Below are 17,500 nucleotides of genomic sequence, written 5' to 3'. Positions count from 1 at the left end.
GAGGACTTGCATCTTGCTTTTCCAACTAGGTTATAGTCTATCTTGGAATAATAATAATGATATCTAACTTTATTTTCAGAAATGTGGTTTTAGGCAATCTAGTAGGTCGGGTACCTTATTTCTTATTGCGTCGTTTCAGTATAAGAATTTGTTTCCTTCGTGAATTTTATATTTGAATATTTTCTCGTGTATATTATTTCTTTATTTATATATTTATTTATTTAATTATTGTTTTATTTATTTATTTATTTGCAAATTTATCTTCCCCGTATATTCAGTTTTAGTCTTACTGGAAAGAAATTATATTTTCTTTCCATAATTTTTCCCACAAATTTCATTATTTTATACTCCGTTCATTAAACTAAAGATTACTTTTCGAAGTGGCTGTATTGTTCATCGGGTTTCAAACTCGACATGATCTTTTTATCCTGTGTTTAAACACTATTCACGACAGAGGAAGACAGTTTAATTATTGTTCTTTGAATCATGGTTTTCTACTTCGTACTGATGTTCTTAGTCCACCAGTAAATTTGTTCTCTATAGCTCACCTTAATTTATATTCTTCTCCTACCCTTATGACTAACCTTAATTTATCTGTACATTGTTGGGAAAGTATATTAGAAAAGATGTTACAATTTCCATAGCGTTGGTGTTTGCCACCTTAAAAATAAGTCGCTCAAACTAAGTATTTTTAGTTTAATCTAGGAATAGAATAATATAATCTCTGACCGATGAAAGGAATATCATATTTACAAAGTATCTGTCATAATCAGGCACTGAGTTGTGATGCCAGATTACTCCCAATTATGATATAGAAAAAATCCTTAGATTTTGGAAAGGTACCTTGATTCACAATTTGACAGAGCAATAATATTACTCTTATGTATTGGACTTTTCTAGATTTAATAAACCTATCATTGGTTATTTCATTCTTCATCCCATTGGAATATGATTTCTTTATACTTTTCTTTATGATGATTTTGTCCCTTCACTTGCAGGAAACCATGTTCTTCGTAAATTGCTTACCTTTCCGTGTTAGTATTCCTTAAGAATTTCCTTTTGATGTATGTCAAAGCTTTGGAGAGCAGTAATTCTAAATTTGAATAGCTTTGCTGGTGGGAAAAAAAAAACTAAATCTTTAACTGGCTTTGAAAATTATTTTATGCAAACTCGTTGATATTCCTGGAAAAATCATAATGTAATCATAAAGCTATTTAAATTTTAGAACAACCTTTATGATATAGAAGTTATACAACTCTTAAATCTTCCCCTAAGAAATGAAAATATCATTAACCCTTTCACTGCCATTGGCAACATAATTAAGATTTTAAAAAGCAAATCATCTTTAAAAATCACCCAAACCACAGCAAGTGGGTATTTATTGGAAAGGTTTTCATGAGAGATTTCCAATGGATATCAACAAGATAAGATTTCTGTTAACTTGAAAGGTTTTGCTACATCAAAAGTTTTGTTGAATTCACCACTGGCGGTGAAAGGGTTGACTGATGCTAGTATTCTTAGTACAGCCTCTCATTTCAAACGCCTTTTCCTTATCAATAAAACTTTTCATATTCAGCTTTGAATAAAGAAACATTGCAGTAGAGTCCCCTTCTTTTGAGTTTACTGTAGAATGTTTTGAGATCTGCATTAACAGCCGTCAGAATTCGCATTACTGAGAGCATTGTTTGAAAATGGTGAGGTTTGTCAGTCAGGTAAAGCCTCCATCGTACACTAGTTTAGAAGGACATGGAATGATGGAACTCTTTTTATCAACCCTTTTATATATACTTCTTGCGTATCCTAATCATCTTCCTTTAGAGTGCCATATGTCCATTAACACCCTTGGATATAGTCTGCCTTTTATTATTAGATTCGATACACGTTTTGTATATAGATTTTTTTTCTTTTTTTTCATATCTAAAATAATTTCAAAATGTAGAGGAGAATCATGCTCTTATAATGACTAGAATAAATTAGTTGTATTTTAAACTGGAAAGAAAATCTATTACTTTTCCAATATGTGTCATTGTAAATGTGGTCTTCATGGCTTGTAAAGAGAGAAAGAGAGAGAGAAAAAGATAGACGACCACCCAATGAATGGACATGTGAAAAGGATCTAATTATAAGTTGAGAAATCAGAAGCCATGATCACCCATTCAGAGCAAGATCCAATATCTTTCTCTTTCGGTCTCATAGTAGGTTCTTGATTATGAGAGACAGACAAGACAGACGGAGAACCTGGTCTCATTCAGGCCGTAATAATTACAATCACTTGTTTAGCTTCTGTTACCACCATTTAACCGGCTTCGTTCTTTATTGGCGCATCATTCAGCCATCGGATTTAAGGACGTCGAGAAAGGGAGAGATAAAAAAAAACGGGGAAACGATATTACATATTGGTTAATTATCAGTTTTTGATGGTGATTCCTACTGATTAAGTGAGAAGGTTATATGGCAGGTATACTTCTGGGCGTTAGTGAGAGCGCATGCGTGATGTCATTCGTTGCGTGGTACGGTTTGCTTCTATAAGTAATTTCCCATTTAATTGGCGGTAGACTTCATGAAAATTTGATTAAAATGTATTTCATTTTTTTCTTCCTCGTACCAGATTTTTTTCCATAACCTGTTATAGGGAACTGGCTGCAAATTGCACATGGTCTGGCCAACTTAGTGCCAGAAAATATTGCCAAAAAGAAAAATATTAAATTCTATTTTACTGTATGTTCAGAGTATAGAAGAAATGCTACATACAAGGTCTATGTACTGCATCGACCTTGGCTACATTAATACCTGCCCCCCCCCCCCTTATCAGATTTAATTTTGACCACCTGTTTAAGGTAACCAGCTGCAAAATGCACATAGTTTTGTCCAGCCTACTTAATGCCAGGCAATGTTAAAAAAAAAATTATAAAATATAAAGATAAAAACTTCTGTTAAATTCTATTTCAATGTAGGTTCAGAGTATAGAAGAAAATGCTACATTGATACCTGCCCCCCCCCCCCCCACCAGATTTCATCTTGACCACCTGTTTTAGGTAACGGGCTGAAAAATGTACATAGTTTTGTCTAGCCAACTTAGTGTCAGACAATATTGCAAAAAAAAAAAAAAAAAAAATTCCTTCTATTAAAGTATATTTCAGATTGTTGGTTCAAAGTATAGAATAAACGCTGCAGTAATGCGTGGCCCCTCCTCCTCCTCCCCCTCCCTCTCCCCCTACCCCTCACCAGATTTCATTTTGACCACATTTTCTGCCTCCTCTTTTTCATAGCAGTGAGGTGGAGTGTGTGTGTGTGTGTCTGTGTGTGTGTGTGTGTGTGTGTTAGGGAGTTGAGTGATGATTTGTGAAGATGGATTTGTTTCTCCGAGCAGCGTGTACGAACGCGCTCGCGCGCCAAATTCCCATCGAGGAGAAAATGGATGTTCGGGAGTTTTCTGACTGAAATTCTGTAAACCTCTGCGGCGAGTGTCTTAAGTCTCGTACATCACACTGATCCAACATTTATCAGCTCACGGCTTCTCACAAACTGCTATCCAGTAAAAAAGATGATGTGGCAACGTTACGGGCGAGGGGGGGAGGATCCCCTTCCTCGTAGGGGGAGGATCCCCTTCCTCGTTGGGGGAAGGACCCCTTCCTCGTAGGGGGAAAGGACCCCTTCCTCGTAGGGGGAAGGACCCCTTCCCCGTAGGGGGAAGGACCCCTTCCTCGTAGGGGTGAGGACCCCTTCCCCGTAGGGGGAAGGACCCCTTCCTCGTAGGGGGAAGGACCCCTTCCTCGTAGGGGGAAAGGACCCCTTCCTCACAGGGGGAAGGACCACTTCCTCGTAGGTAGAAAGTACCCCTTCCTCGTAGGGGGAAGGCCCTCCTTTCCCATAAGGGGGAAGGACCATTTCCTCGTAGGGGGGAGAACCCCTCTCCCGAAAGGGTTGGATCCCTTCCTCGTAGGGGGAAGGATCACTTTCTTCGTAAGGGGAAGGACCATTTCTTCGTAAGGGGAAGGACCACTTCCTCGTAGGGAGAAGGACCCCTCCTCGTAGGGGGAAGGACTCCTTCCTCGTAGGGGGAAGGACCCCTTCCTCGTAAGGGGGAGGACCACTTCCTCGTAGGGGGAAAGACTCCTTTCCCGTAGGGGGAGGGACCCCTTTCTCGTAGGGGGAAGGACCCCTTCCTCGTAGGCAGAAGGACCCCTTCCTCGTAGTGGGGAAGGATCACTTTCTTCGTAGGGGGAAGGACCCTTTCCTCATAGGGGGAAGGACCACTTCCTCGTAAGGGGAATGACGCCTTCATCGTGGCCGGAAGCACCACTTCCTCGTAGGGGGAAGGACCACTTCCTCGTAAGGGGAAGGACCCCTTCCTCATAGGGGAAAAGGACTCCATCCTCGTAGGGGGAAGAGACCCCTTCCTCGTAGGGGGAAGGACCCCTTCTTCGTAGGGGGGAGGACCCATTCCTCGTAGGGGGAAGGACCCTTCCTCATAGGGTAGGGGTATAGAATTATTGGTGGCAATACGCAGGGAATAGTTGGATTAGAGAAATAGAGAAATATATGTATTTATGTATTAACTAGATATCGCGAAATGTCAAGATATGGTAAAAGCGTTTCCAATTTTTAAGTAAATGATAAATTGTAATCATCAATCATCCACTGAATAGATATTGTGGATTTTAGAACAGAAGTCTTATTTTTTTCACACAGTTTTTAGGTGTAGGTTACTTTAGTATTACATCTTGCTTATAGTAAAATAGAGAGAGAGAGAGAGAGAGAGAGAGAGAGAGAGAGAGAGAGAGAGAGAGAGAGAGAGAGAGAGAGAATTATTATCTAGTTTAAAATATGTTTTTAGGTATTGGTTTCAAACTAATTTAGGGCTGTAACTTTCTTAGATATTTTGATACTTGACACCGTTCCTATCTTATTGGTCTCCATGTTGGCTTTTCGAAATTCCTTTTCAAGAGTAAGAAACCAATCCAAGGTTTTTCATCAAAGAAATGACTTCCTTCGTAATTTTACACATATTTCGTTTTGAATAGCAAGCTTACCAAAAGAGTTATATTCCTTCTTTCCAATCATTATGGCAATGTTTTCCCATTTTATTTATGTCGTTTCAGTTTATATTACCTCCGCCAAGGTTATAAAATCGAGACGATTTGTTTATTTACTTAGTTGTCTGTGTTTGTCTGTCTGTCTGTGAACAGGATTACGTCAAAACTACACGACGGATTTTGAAGAAATTTTCACCACAGATAGATCTTAGGTCATTGACAACCTAAATGTGTTTTGGAGATTATCCGGATTTGCATTTTTCGCCATTTTAAAGATAAGTTTAAAACAATTTGACGGATTTTGACCAAATTTCCACCACCGATAGATCTTAGGCCATGGACGACTCCATTAACTTAAGGAGATGATTCGGTTCTGGATCCGGATTCCATATCCGGATTTGATTTTTTTTTTCTGTCTGTCTGTCTGTCAGTCTGCGTGTTTATGGACAGGATTACGTCAAAACTACTCGACGGATTTTTGACGAAATTTTTACAGAAAGGCACATATAGATCTTAGATTATGGACGCTCCCTATGAATTTTGGAGATTAAATGGATTCACAGTTTTCGCCATTTTAAAGATAACGGCAAAACATTGACGTATTTTTAGACTATATTTGAGATTACTCTATTATTTGGATACAGCATGAAGAATGTAAATGTATCGTAATGGGTTTTATTATTAAAAATTTATAAGGAAGGGGCGTCATTTAGAAATTACAAGGAACGAAACACATCACCGGATATTGAAAATCTCATTGGATTAAGAAGTTCATAATAGTTTTAAACACGAGCATGAAAGACATTTAGTTTATCTAGTCTGTAATATTGATAATGATAATATTTTCCAAGAGGGTTAATAACCACTGCCGTGGATATTAAATGAAATAGATGAAGATATAAATAAACGATATATTAGTATCTACCTGGGGATGCATATGTTGTATAAGGAGAAATCTGTGTTGTTGCAATTTATATCATAATTATTAGGTAATTTCCTTGGTTATGTTTTACCTTAAATCAATTTCCCTTTTAGTATATTAAATGAAGTACAGTTATATTCCCCGTAAAATTCTCCATATACAGTTTCTTTTGCTGAATGGCCAGCCTGGTGCAGTGTAGTACCACGTTGCCCAAATTTCATAAATCCCTCCATATGTCGATGGCAACACCAGTGAAGGCATCTCTTCCTGCTTTGTTTCTTCCAGTCTTCATTACATTCGTCCAATGTTTTGGTTGTCTTTTCGTTGATATATTTTATTCTCTCTCAAGTCTTTATTCTTAATTTCTTCCATGAAAGTTTATATCAGTCTCAAGTTTTTCCTTCATTTCCTATTTGCTAAAACCCCGTTTTTGAAATTTCCCCTTATTCGCTACGGAACCCCCCCCCCCACGCCATTTTTTTGCAGACCACCCCCTCATCAATCTCAAGTTTTCCCCATTCCTTATATGCTAAAACCACTTGTTTTTTTTTTTTTTAATTTACTCTTATTTCCACTATTCCTTATATGCTAAAAGCCTGTGTTTTAAATTTCTCCTGATTCGCTACGGACCCCCACCCTTTTTTTTTTTTTTTTTTTTTTTTTTTTTTTTTTTTTTTTTTTTTTTTTTTTTTTTTTTTTTTGCAGACCCCCTTCCCCATCGCCTATTCTTTTTCATCCTTCTTTTCCAAACCTCAGCCCCATGTTTTCCTTCTCCCGCTTCACTCCAACCCACCCTCTCTCTCTCTATCCTCACATAACCCCTCCCCCCTCCAGCCTTCTCCCCCTCTAGCCTTCTCCCCCTCCATCCCCCTCCTCCTCCGGCCCCTCCTTCTCTAAACCCCGAGCAGCAAGCTGGAACCACCAATCTTGCTTTTAGCCTTAATAATTGGCCTTCATCCTGAGGTCATTGATCATAGTTTTCCGCAGACCCCACGATAAGAATTCCGAGTGGAAGACGGCTCGCCAGTTTGCAAGATTTAGGGGTGTAATATCTGCTGAGGAGAATTTGTGGGCCTACACAGGGCTAATATTTATTTTTGAATGATTCATGGCATGTCCTTCCTCTCTCTCTCTCTCTCTCTCTCTCTCTCTCTCTCTCTCTCTCTCTCTCTCTCTCTCTCTCTCTCTCTCTCTCTCTCTCTCTCTCTCTCAAGTGCAAGGTAACACTTCCAAATTTATTATGTTCTTGACAAGAAGTGTATTAAAGTATGCGTGGAAATAAATCTTGACAGGTAAGCTGTTGCGTATATATATATATATATATATATATATATATATATATATATATATATATATATATGTATATATATATATATATATATATATATATATATATATATATATATATATATATATATATATATGTATATTAACAGTATGTGTGTATGTGTGTATATACAGTATATATATATATTTATTTATATATATATATATATATATATATGTATATATATATATATATATATATATGTATGTATGTATGTATATGTATATGTGTGTGTATTTGTATCTGTATATATATATATATATATATATATATATATATATATATATATATATATATATATCTATATATATATATATATATATATATCTATGTATGTATCTATGTATCTATTTATGAATGAAATAATGCCTACTATATTCCTAAAAAGCCAATGAAAGAATTTTTTAGTCCAAAATAATTTCTTATATATAAGTATCATGTTTTGTCTGCTGTGGCGTCTTACAACTTCTATGAATTTTGTATGTGCTTCAATTATCTTGACCTTTGATTTAGTTGTTGCATCATAAAAGGGTTTAATGTCATAGTTGAGGAACACCTCAGGTGCGGAGGGACCTTACAAGGTTCGAATGTCTTTAACAATTTCAGAATACTTGCTATTTTTGGGACAGCTCTATGCTTGACGCTTATGTATTTCTAGAATAAACTCAATTTCTTTGCCAATTCTAGAATAAGTCTTATTCTTTGTGGCAAGTCTAGAATAGGTACTATCCTATTCTTTACAGCAATACTTAAAAAAATCCTATTAAAGTTAGAAATTAAGTAATAGTTCATATATTTTAGCAATTTTACAATAGATCCTAGAGTAGGTCTTATTATTTCCAACAGTTATAGAATAAATCCTATTCTATAATTTCTAGAATTATATTATTTTAGCAGTTCTAAAATGAGTCCTTTTCTTTGTTTCATTTCTGCAATAGGTCCTATTCTTAGTTGCATATCTGGGTAGGTTCTGTTCCTAGTTTCATATTTCTGGAAAAAGACCTATTCTTAACCGTGTTTCAAGAATAGGTCCTATTCTATGTTGCGTCTTGGGAATAGGTCCTATTATTTTTTGCATTTCTGAAATAAGTTTTATTCTTTATTGCACTTTTGGAGTAGGTTCTATTCTTAGTTGCATTTCTGGAATAGGTCCTGTTCGTTGTTGCGTTTCTGGAATAGGTCCTATTCTTTGTTGAATTTCTGGAATAGGTCCTATTCTTTGTTGCATTTTTGGAATAGGCCTTATTCTTTGTTGCATTGTTGAAATACCTGTAGGTCCTATTCTCTGTTGCATTTCTGGAATAGGTCCTATTCTTAGTTGCACTTCTGGAATAAGTCCTATTCTTTGTTGCGATTCTGGAATAGGTCCTATTCTTTGTTGCGTTTCTGGAATAGGTCCTATTCTTTGTTGCGTTTCTGGAATAGGACCTATTCTTTGTTGCATTTCTGGAATAGGTCCTATTCTTTGTTGTGTTTCTGGAATAGGTCCTATTCTCTGTTGCATTTCCGGAATAGGTCCCATTCTTTGGTGCATTTTTGGAATTGGCCCTGTTCTTTGTTGTATTGTTGGAATACCTGTAGGTCCTATTCTCTGTTGCATTTCTGGAATAGGTCCTGTTCTTAGTTACATTTCTGGAATAAGTCCTATTCTTTGTTGCGATTCTGGAATAGGTCCTATTCTTTGTTGCGTTTCTGGAATAGGTCCTATTCTTTGTTGCGTTTCTGGAATAGGACCTATTCTTTGTTGCATTTCTGGAATAGGTCCTATTCTTTGTTGTGTTTCTGGAATAGGTCCTATTCTCTGTTGCATTTCCGGAATAGGTCCTATTCTGTGTTGTATTGTTGGAATACCTGTAGATCCTATTCTCTGTTGTATTTCTGGAATAGGTCCTATTCTTTTTGTTGAATTTCTGGAATAGGTCCCATTCTTTGGTGCATTTTTGGAATTGGCCCTGTTCTTTGTTGTATTGTTGTAATACCTGTAGGTCCTATTCTCTGTTGCATTTCTGGAATAGGTCCTGTTCTTAGTTACATTTCTGGAATAAGTCCTATTCTTTGTTGCATTTCAGGAATAGGCCCTATTCTTTGTTGTATTGTTGGAATACCTGTAGATCCTATTCTCTGTTGTATTTCTGGAATAGGTCCTATTCTTTTTGTTGAATTTCTGGAATAGGTCCTATTCTTTGTTGCATTTCATGAATAGGCCCTATTCTTTGTTGTATTGTTGGAATACCTGTAGGTCCTATTCTCTGTTGCATTTCTGGAATAGGTCCTGTTCTTAGTTACATTTCTGGAATAGGTCCTATTCTTTGTTGCATTTCATGAATAGGCCCTATTCTTTGTTGTATTGTTGGAATACCTGTAAGTCCTATTCTTAGTTCTGGCGTTTAACCAATATTCTCTTCGTTCATCCCACGTCCATCCACCTCCTGACTTGTAATTACACATATTATGTGCATCGAGTTCTGCTTCGTAATTTAACCCTTTTACCCCCAAAGGACGTACTGGTACGTTTCACAAAACCCATCCCTTTACTCCCATGGACGTACCGGTACGTCCTTGCAAAAAAAATGCTATAAAAATGTTTTTTTCATATTTTTGATAATTTTTTGAAAAAAATTCAGGCATATTCCAAGAGAATGAGACCAACCTGACCTCTCTATGACAAAAATTAAGGCTGTTAGAGCAATTTAAAAAAAAATATACTGCAAAATGTGCTGGGAAAAAAATAACCCCCTGGGGGTTAAGGGTTGGAAATTTCCAAAGATGGGGGTAAAAGGGTTAAGAGAAAGATGTGAAATACAGTAATACTTTCAATTGTTATGGATTTTTATTTATTTCAGAAAGATCGATTCTCGTGTATTGATTTAGATAAAGCAACTTGATCGGAGTTCAATTTACTCTTGTAATGATTTTTTTAATTGTAGAAATTAGGTTTTTCAAAGAGTGTTTATACACTGTTCACTTTTTATATAGATAAGTGAATTATATATATAATATATATATATATATATATATATATATATATATATATATATATATATATATATATATATACATTGATTGATTGATTGTGTAATATTGCAAAATTTCCAGTAAATGTTAGTAAGTATAGGTTCGTGCGAATAAATCGACGAAATCGAGTAAGACTAATTGTTTAAAAAAAAAAAAAAATCGAATCTGCTCATTAAGATTGTTTATAAATAAAAGTAACAGTTGATGGCATAAAAATGGATTGAATCACAGAATGGATGAAGCAAGGAAGTTAGGGGGCTTAGAAGAGGATTGTTGATGAAAATAGATAAAAAAGCTTCCGTACTTAAGTTAGGTTGGGATGCTGGAGGTGAATGGGAACAAAATGGTATTGTAAAGTGGTAATGTGAGAATGATTTTGTCGTTATAAATGAGGTAAATAACTGTATCCGGTGTTCTCATAAGTTTTTTTTTTTTTTTTTTTTTTTTTTTTACATATGATGCCTGTTCATGGAAGACAAAAAAGATGGAGGACAAGAAAAGTCTTAACTGGCTAGATTTAGGTAAAGGGGTTGTGGTGACGGAATAGCCTTCATGTCTAAATTGCAGAAAAGCTAGAATTGAATGATGTAGTCTGTGTTTGGGGTTCACTAACTGAGGACATTACTGCTGTGTAAGTATATAAAAGGGCAATGAGCGCATATTTCTTTGTTTATATATATATATATATATATATATATATATATATATATATATATATATGTGTGTGTGTGTGTGTATACAAATTTATTTATATACACACACACACACATATATATATATATATATATATATATATATATATATATATGTATATATATATATATATGTGTGTATACAAATTTATTTATATACACACACACATATATATATATGTATGTGTGTATATATATATATGTATATATATATGTATAAACATTTATATATTTACATTATCTATATATATATATGTATATATATATATATATATATATTATGTGTATATGTATATATGTGTATAGCCTCCATATGTATGTATTCATTCCATGAAGGAGAATTGGTTCAGCAATCTCTTCATACATTCCCACCATTATTCCATGGACAGTTCAAGCCCATTAACGGCCTTATGCCCGCCTTTTCCTATGCTTACTTTGTGACCCATTTCTTTTATATATATATATATATATATATATATATATATATATATATATATATGTATATATGTATGTATATATACATATATATATATATATATACATATATATATATATATGTATGTATATATGTATATATTGTCCATATGTATGTATGTAAATTCATTTTTAATATTAGTTTAATATTCATATTTATTACATTCCAGTTATTTTAAATGTTTGCAAAATATTTCAACTGTTACGAAGAAAACTTATTTCTTTCACCCACATCTAAACCCTCATTTGTTGGCCTTTGAATGAGGGGACGTTTCGCGTCACTTACCATTAAAACATAGTCCCCAAGTTTCTTCAATGGCGGTATATCCTCACTTTTGCAGTCGCCGATTTGATATTTGGAGTCGGTATTACCCACTTTTTTTTACGGTTCCTTTATTAATTGGTCCGTCTGGAAGAGATTCCCGTGAATGGGGAGAAGCAGAGTAAGGGGAGAGGGGAAGTAAGGGGAGATACAGATTGACTCTGCGACGTTTGGTTAGGGGGAAGGGGAAAGTGAAGACGGCATTCATCAGCTACCCCCTATTCTCTCTCTCTCTCTCTCTCTCTCTCTCTCTCTCTCTCTCTCTCTCTCTCTCTCTCTCTCTCGCTTACTGTTTAAAAAGTTTTCTCATTAGGATCTTATAGAAGAACTCATTACTAATTTCAGAGGCTTCATCTCCCCGACTCTTTGCCTGCTCATATGTGTGCCCGGTGCCATTTTTGGAGTGAGGAAACTTTGGCGCTGCCTTTGGTGGTTTTTCGCTGATTTTAATTTCGCGGCCCGGATTGAATTCATACCCTTCGATGAGGTTCGAGCTATTTAAGTTCGCTCTCTTGCGTTTGGAGTAATGACAGTTTGATGAGTTTTGCTCTGCTGATGAGAAAGTTTTTTTTTTTTTTTTTTTTTTTTTTTTTTTTTTTTTTTCGATATTAGAAGTTTCTTCCCGTGTGCTTGATTAATTTCGAAAGTCATTCATTCCATTCCTGAAATATTTAAAGGTTCTTACGACAGGATGTCAGAGGGTAGGATGGGGTGGAAATAACTATACTGGTACCCTTCTTTAATTAAAAATCTTCGCATTTCGAAATCCTGTGGATTATGTCTTTCGGAAATAGTAAGGTTATTAACGTTCGTTCTTATTTAATCACATTTACTTTTATCTATCTATCTATTTATATATATATATATATATATATATATATATATATATATATATATATATATATATATATACATATATAATATATATATATGATATATATATATATTTATATATGTATATATATATAATATATATACACACACACACACATATATATATATATATATATATATATATATATATATATATATATATATATATATATATATATGTATATGTAGATATATATATGTATAAATATATATTAATTGAATATATAAATATATATATATATATATATATATATATATATATATGTGTGTGTGTGTGTGTGTGTGTGTGTGTGTGTGTGTGTGTAGCCTATATATACATGTATCTGTTCATATATATGCATACGCGCATATATATATATATATATATATATATATATATATATATATATATATATATATATATATATGTATATACATATATATATATATTTATATATACACAGTATATATACAGTACATATATATACACACATACACACACACACACACATATATATATATATATATATATATATATAATATGATATAATATAATATAATATAATGTAATATAATATAATATAAGTCCAGTATAATTCCATCCCTTCGCTTATTCTATTATTATATTTCACCACAGGTTGTTCACCCTATTTCATTTAGAATGAGTAATACTGATTTTTTTACGTTTATCTCTCTATATATAATTAGAGAAATTTATCATTGACCAGTGGGCTCTATTCTCTTATTTATTTGAGCCTTGAGTGTTATAGAAAAATAAATTTTGAGTAGAAATAGTGAACTTAAATTAGAAGGAATTGATACATTTACTTTTTCTAGATATGCGATTATGGGATAAAAAGGTTTAAAAAAAAAATGTATGACGAGCACTGAGAGAACTGTTAACCTGTATAAAATAGATTCGAGATGCTGTGGACTAACGGATGTAACGCAGCCTTCCGAGACTAGTAGAGACTGATAAATATTTTCTTTTCTCGTTAAGAATCGGCTTCTCCTAAAGGTTTAAAGGCCGCTCATGAATGGCAGAGGTAAGGGACATTGACATCACCCTATCAAGCAGGACAGTGCCCTAGAGACTTGCCATATATACATATGATCATTGATCAGAGGCCAAGACTTCTCTGCACCCAAGCTAGGGCCAGGGAGGGCCAGGCAATGGCTGCTGATGACTTTGCAGGTAGACCCGTATGCTCCCCCAAACCCTCCATCCTTAGCTCACAAGGATGGTGAAGTTGCAGACACTACAAGAACCTATCGAGCTTGAGCGGGGCTCGAACCCCAGTCCGGCAGATCACCAGGCAGGAACGTTTCCAATACGTTGAGATCGTGATGAATCATCGACTTATTCTCCGTGTGTGCTACTTCCCTCATCGTCTTATCCAAGAAGAGGAGAAATATGAGCAGAAATTCTCTAATGTCTTCCAAGATTAATTAGTCTTTTCTTTAATCTTATTAAATAGCCTGCCTTTGTTTTTCTCCTGGCGACCATTATGCCGTATTTAATTACTACCCAGAGAGCTTGGCTGGTTTTGGATGGGAGATGTAGGAGTTGGTTTGGGGTTGTTAAGGTGGGGGAAGGGGGGGTGAGAGAGTGTTAGTTTGTTTGATGTGGATAAGAAATATGGGAGACAATAAATTTATTACATATTTATTCACCTATTTGTATGTATAGGTTACATATACTATATATATATATATATATATAGTATATATATATATATATATATATATATACATATACATATATATAAATCTATATATATATATATATACATATATATATGTGTGTGTGTATATATATATAAATATATATATGTATATATATATATATATATATATATATATAAATGTGTATATATATATATATATATATATATATATATATATATATATATATATATATATATATATATATAGTTCGTATGCAAAGGAAATCAATCAATCTTGTCCCAGACCAAGGTTCTGTTGATAATGTAATCGAAACAATATGCATTCCATATTATGAATTCATCTTTTTATTGACATTACTGTTATGATTTTTATATCGGTATATCATTCATTCAGTCAGTCATATCTACTGAAGTAAATGATTTTCTTATAACTGACATTAAGAGTAATATTTAAAGCACTTATCAAGTACGTTTCATTTTTTTATTAATAGTTATTCATTTTGGATTTTAAACGTGTTATGTTGTAAACAGCACCAACAAGAGGTGTGGGAATAGTAAAATTAAGTAAACTTGATTTTAATTTGATTTATTTTAATGTTTACTTCTTTTAGCCAACAGTTTTTAAAATATTGATCATGGTAAAATATGATAAATATTTCATATAAAACAGATGAGGATATTTTCATATCCTTCAGGATATAAAGAAAAAAAAAACAGACATCTTACTGATCGATATCATTTTATTTTCGTTGTAGTTCATTCCAGTAATTATTGTTTGTTAATGTAATGATATGTTTGAAGACAATTTTTTATTATTCACAACGAAATTTTATTTATTTGACAAGCAGTTCTAATTAGTTACATACACAATAATCTTAATAATGTAATTAACTATAGACTTATTCGCATTTATTTTGATACTGCCTTTGATTTAGCTAACTACTAGGACATAACTATTGTTCCTTAACCTTCTTATCATAAGTATGGACTACACATATCTCGTCAAAGAGTTCTCTTGTTATTGTTGCTGAACTACGTTTCTAGACTTAACTATTTATTTATTTGTTTATTTTTTATTTTACCTTGTTTCTTAATTCAGGACCTTTGCTTGTTAGTTTAATCATCATTTGGCTAAAATTCTCTTCTCGAATGTTTCCTCGTTTTCTCTACCTTTTCCCCTTATATTTGCTATATATTCTATGTTCTATTTTCACTTTGTACAGATTTTGAATATTAAGACTAATAAATTTATATTGAAATAAGATCCATAATACTAATTATATTGCAACGCTGTACTCCTGGTTTTTATAAATCTTTACTTTATAATGAATAACACATGGATCTGCCCCACCCAGTATTAAGAGTTATTCAGGTGGTTTATGTGACGAATATTCATGAAATTTACTTAGTTATGTTATTTGCTCAAATATAATCCTCTTTTTTTCCTCTCGAAATGATATTGTTAATTGATTACATTTCAGACAGTTTAATCGATTATTAGAAGAAAAATATGATAGGAGTTTTAATTGTTATGGATTTCATATATATATTTGTATATAAGATATAGAGGTTTATGGGTGTTGACTTGTGTATTTTATATAAGGTATATAGATGTATGGGTGTTTACTTGTGTAGTGTTATGCATAAATGCTGAAATAATAAATAAAATTGTCAAAACGTGATTAATTCTGTACCGTCGACAGACATACTATTGGAGAACTTGATCACTATATTTACTCCATTTAATTTCATTCCAGCTCCGCCCATTCCTTCCTGCCCCCCTCCCCACCCTCCCCCCACTAGCTCGCCCTCCATTCCCCCGGAACCCCCCCCCCCCCCTAGCGTCACCTCGACAGTGCCACCCGGAGCATAGAGTTGCAGGCGGCGCGTCACACGACTTAATTAGTAGCTTAATAAAGACGCGGCAAGAGGCGGCCATTTTTGTTTTCCTCCAGAAATCCCCCCGCGGCTGTTGGATATTGGGAGATGGGGGGAGATAGGGAGGGAGGGGGGGGGGGGAGACTTGAGTTTCAAGGGGTCTGCAGAGATGGAGGAAAAAATTGAAAGGAGGAAAAAATTGCAATTGACAGGGCCTTTGTAGAATTTATGTTTATATATATATATATATATACATTATTATTATTACTAGCCAAGCTACAACCCTTGTTGGAAAAGCAAGATGCTATAAGCCCAAGGGCTCCAACAAGGAAAAATAGCCCAGTGAGGAAAGGAAATAAGGAAATGAATAAATGATGAGAACAAGTTAGCAATAAATCATTCTAAAACAGTAACAACGTCAAAAGAGATGTGTCCTATATAAATTATTAACAACGTCAAAAACAGATGTCATATGTAAACTATAAAAAGACTCGTATATATATTTATATATAATATATATATATATATATAGAGAGAGAGAGAGAGAGAGAGAGAGAGAGAGAGAGAGAGAGAGAGAGAGAGAGAGAGAGAGAGAGAGAGAGAGAGAGAGAGAGAAAGTTCATGATGTATACTAGTAACTATGTATTGAATAATTATTGTCCATGTAAATTATCGTTTTGTTTATATTTTCATGTGGAAATACTATTTAAATCTAGAACACCAAATAAACAAACAAACTATTCAGGGCAACTTATTATTATTATTATTATTATTATTATTGTTATTATTATTATTATTATTATTATTATTATTATTATTATTGTTATTGTTATTATTATTATTATTATTATTATTAGCATCATCATCCTAGATGGGGTGAAAAATGTTCGAATTAATTCGAATAGGTTAATGTATTTCACCTGATATACCAGATTTTGGTTTGTGTGATACGCATGAAAAAGATCAATATTTGTAATACATAGAACACGATACTAGTATGTTATCTGCTTAGATCAAAGAAGACACAAACACCTGTGCAATGAAATTCAGTAACCACAATGTTGATCCTTTGAGCTTTTCCATCACTCGTATTTCCGTAATACTCGTTCATTACCTGGCATGACTAGGGTTGCTGTACTGTGCGTGGATTGCATGAACGGCTGATTTAACTTTGGATTTTAGATTTTATATCTATGGATTTTTTTTTTTTTTTTTTTTTTTTTTTTTTTTTGGCAGGGAATTATAATGAGATTCAATGCAAGAAGCGTTAACCATTGAGATGGTACATACCTTT

General features: G+C 33.8%; 3 protein-coding genes across 3 annotated transcripts in view; all 3 read right to left on the bottom strand.

Annotated features, from left to right (window-relative positions):
* Positions 1-17,500, bottom strand: part of LOC137631705 (uncharacterized) — a 550,730-nt gene that overhangs the window by 386,331 nt on the left and 146,899 nt on the right. The window lies entirely within an intron of this gene.
* On the bottom strand, positions 3,953-4,444 carry LOC137631699 (uncharacterized). The gene has a single exon (XM_068363577.1). It carries the CDS (start codon positions 4,442-4,444, stop codon positions 3,953-3,955), a length of 492 nt encoding a protein of 163 aa, XP_068219678.1.
* LOC137631698 (putative uncharacterized protein FLJ45035) lies at positions 8,385-8,885 on the bottom strand. Its single transcript, XM_068363576.1, has one exon. The coding sequence runs from the start codon at positions 8,883-8,885 to the stop codon at positions 8,385-8,387; it is 501 nt and encodes a 166-aa protein (XP_068219677.1).

Source organism: Palaemon carinicauda, chromosome 40 (genome assembly GCF_036898095.1).
Source record: "Palaemon carinicauda isolate YSFRI2023 chromosome 40, ASM3689809v2, whole genome shotgun sequence".
In the NCBI taxonomy this organism is placed as follows: Eukaryota; Metazoa; Arthropoda; class Malacostraca; order Decapoda; family Palaemonidae; genus Palaemon; species Palaemon carinicauda.
Note: the sequence above shows the minus strand (reverse complement) of the source record. Positions and strands in the feature narration are given on the sequence as shown.

What these genes read in the sequence shown, in the direction of transcription:
- LOC137631699 (XM_068363577.1), bottom strand. Translation starts at nt 4,444, where the DNA reads ATGGGTCCTCCCCCCTACGAAGAAGGGGTCCTTCCCCCTACGAGGAAG.
- LOC137631698 (XM_068363576.1), bottom strand. Translation starts at nt 8,885, where the DNA reads ATGCAACAGAGAATAGGACCTACAGGTATTCCAACAATACAACAAAGA.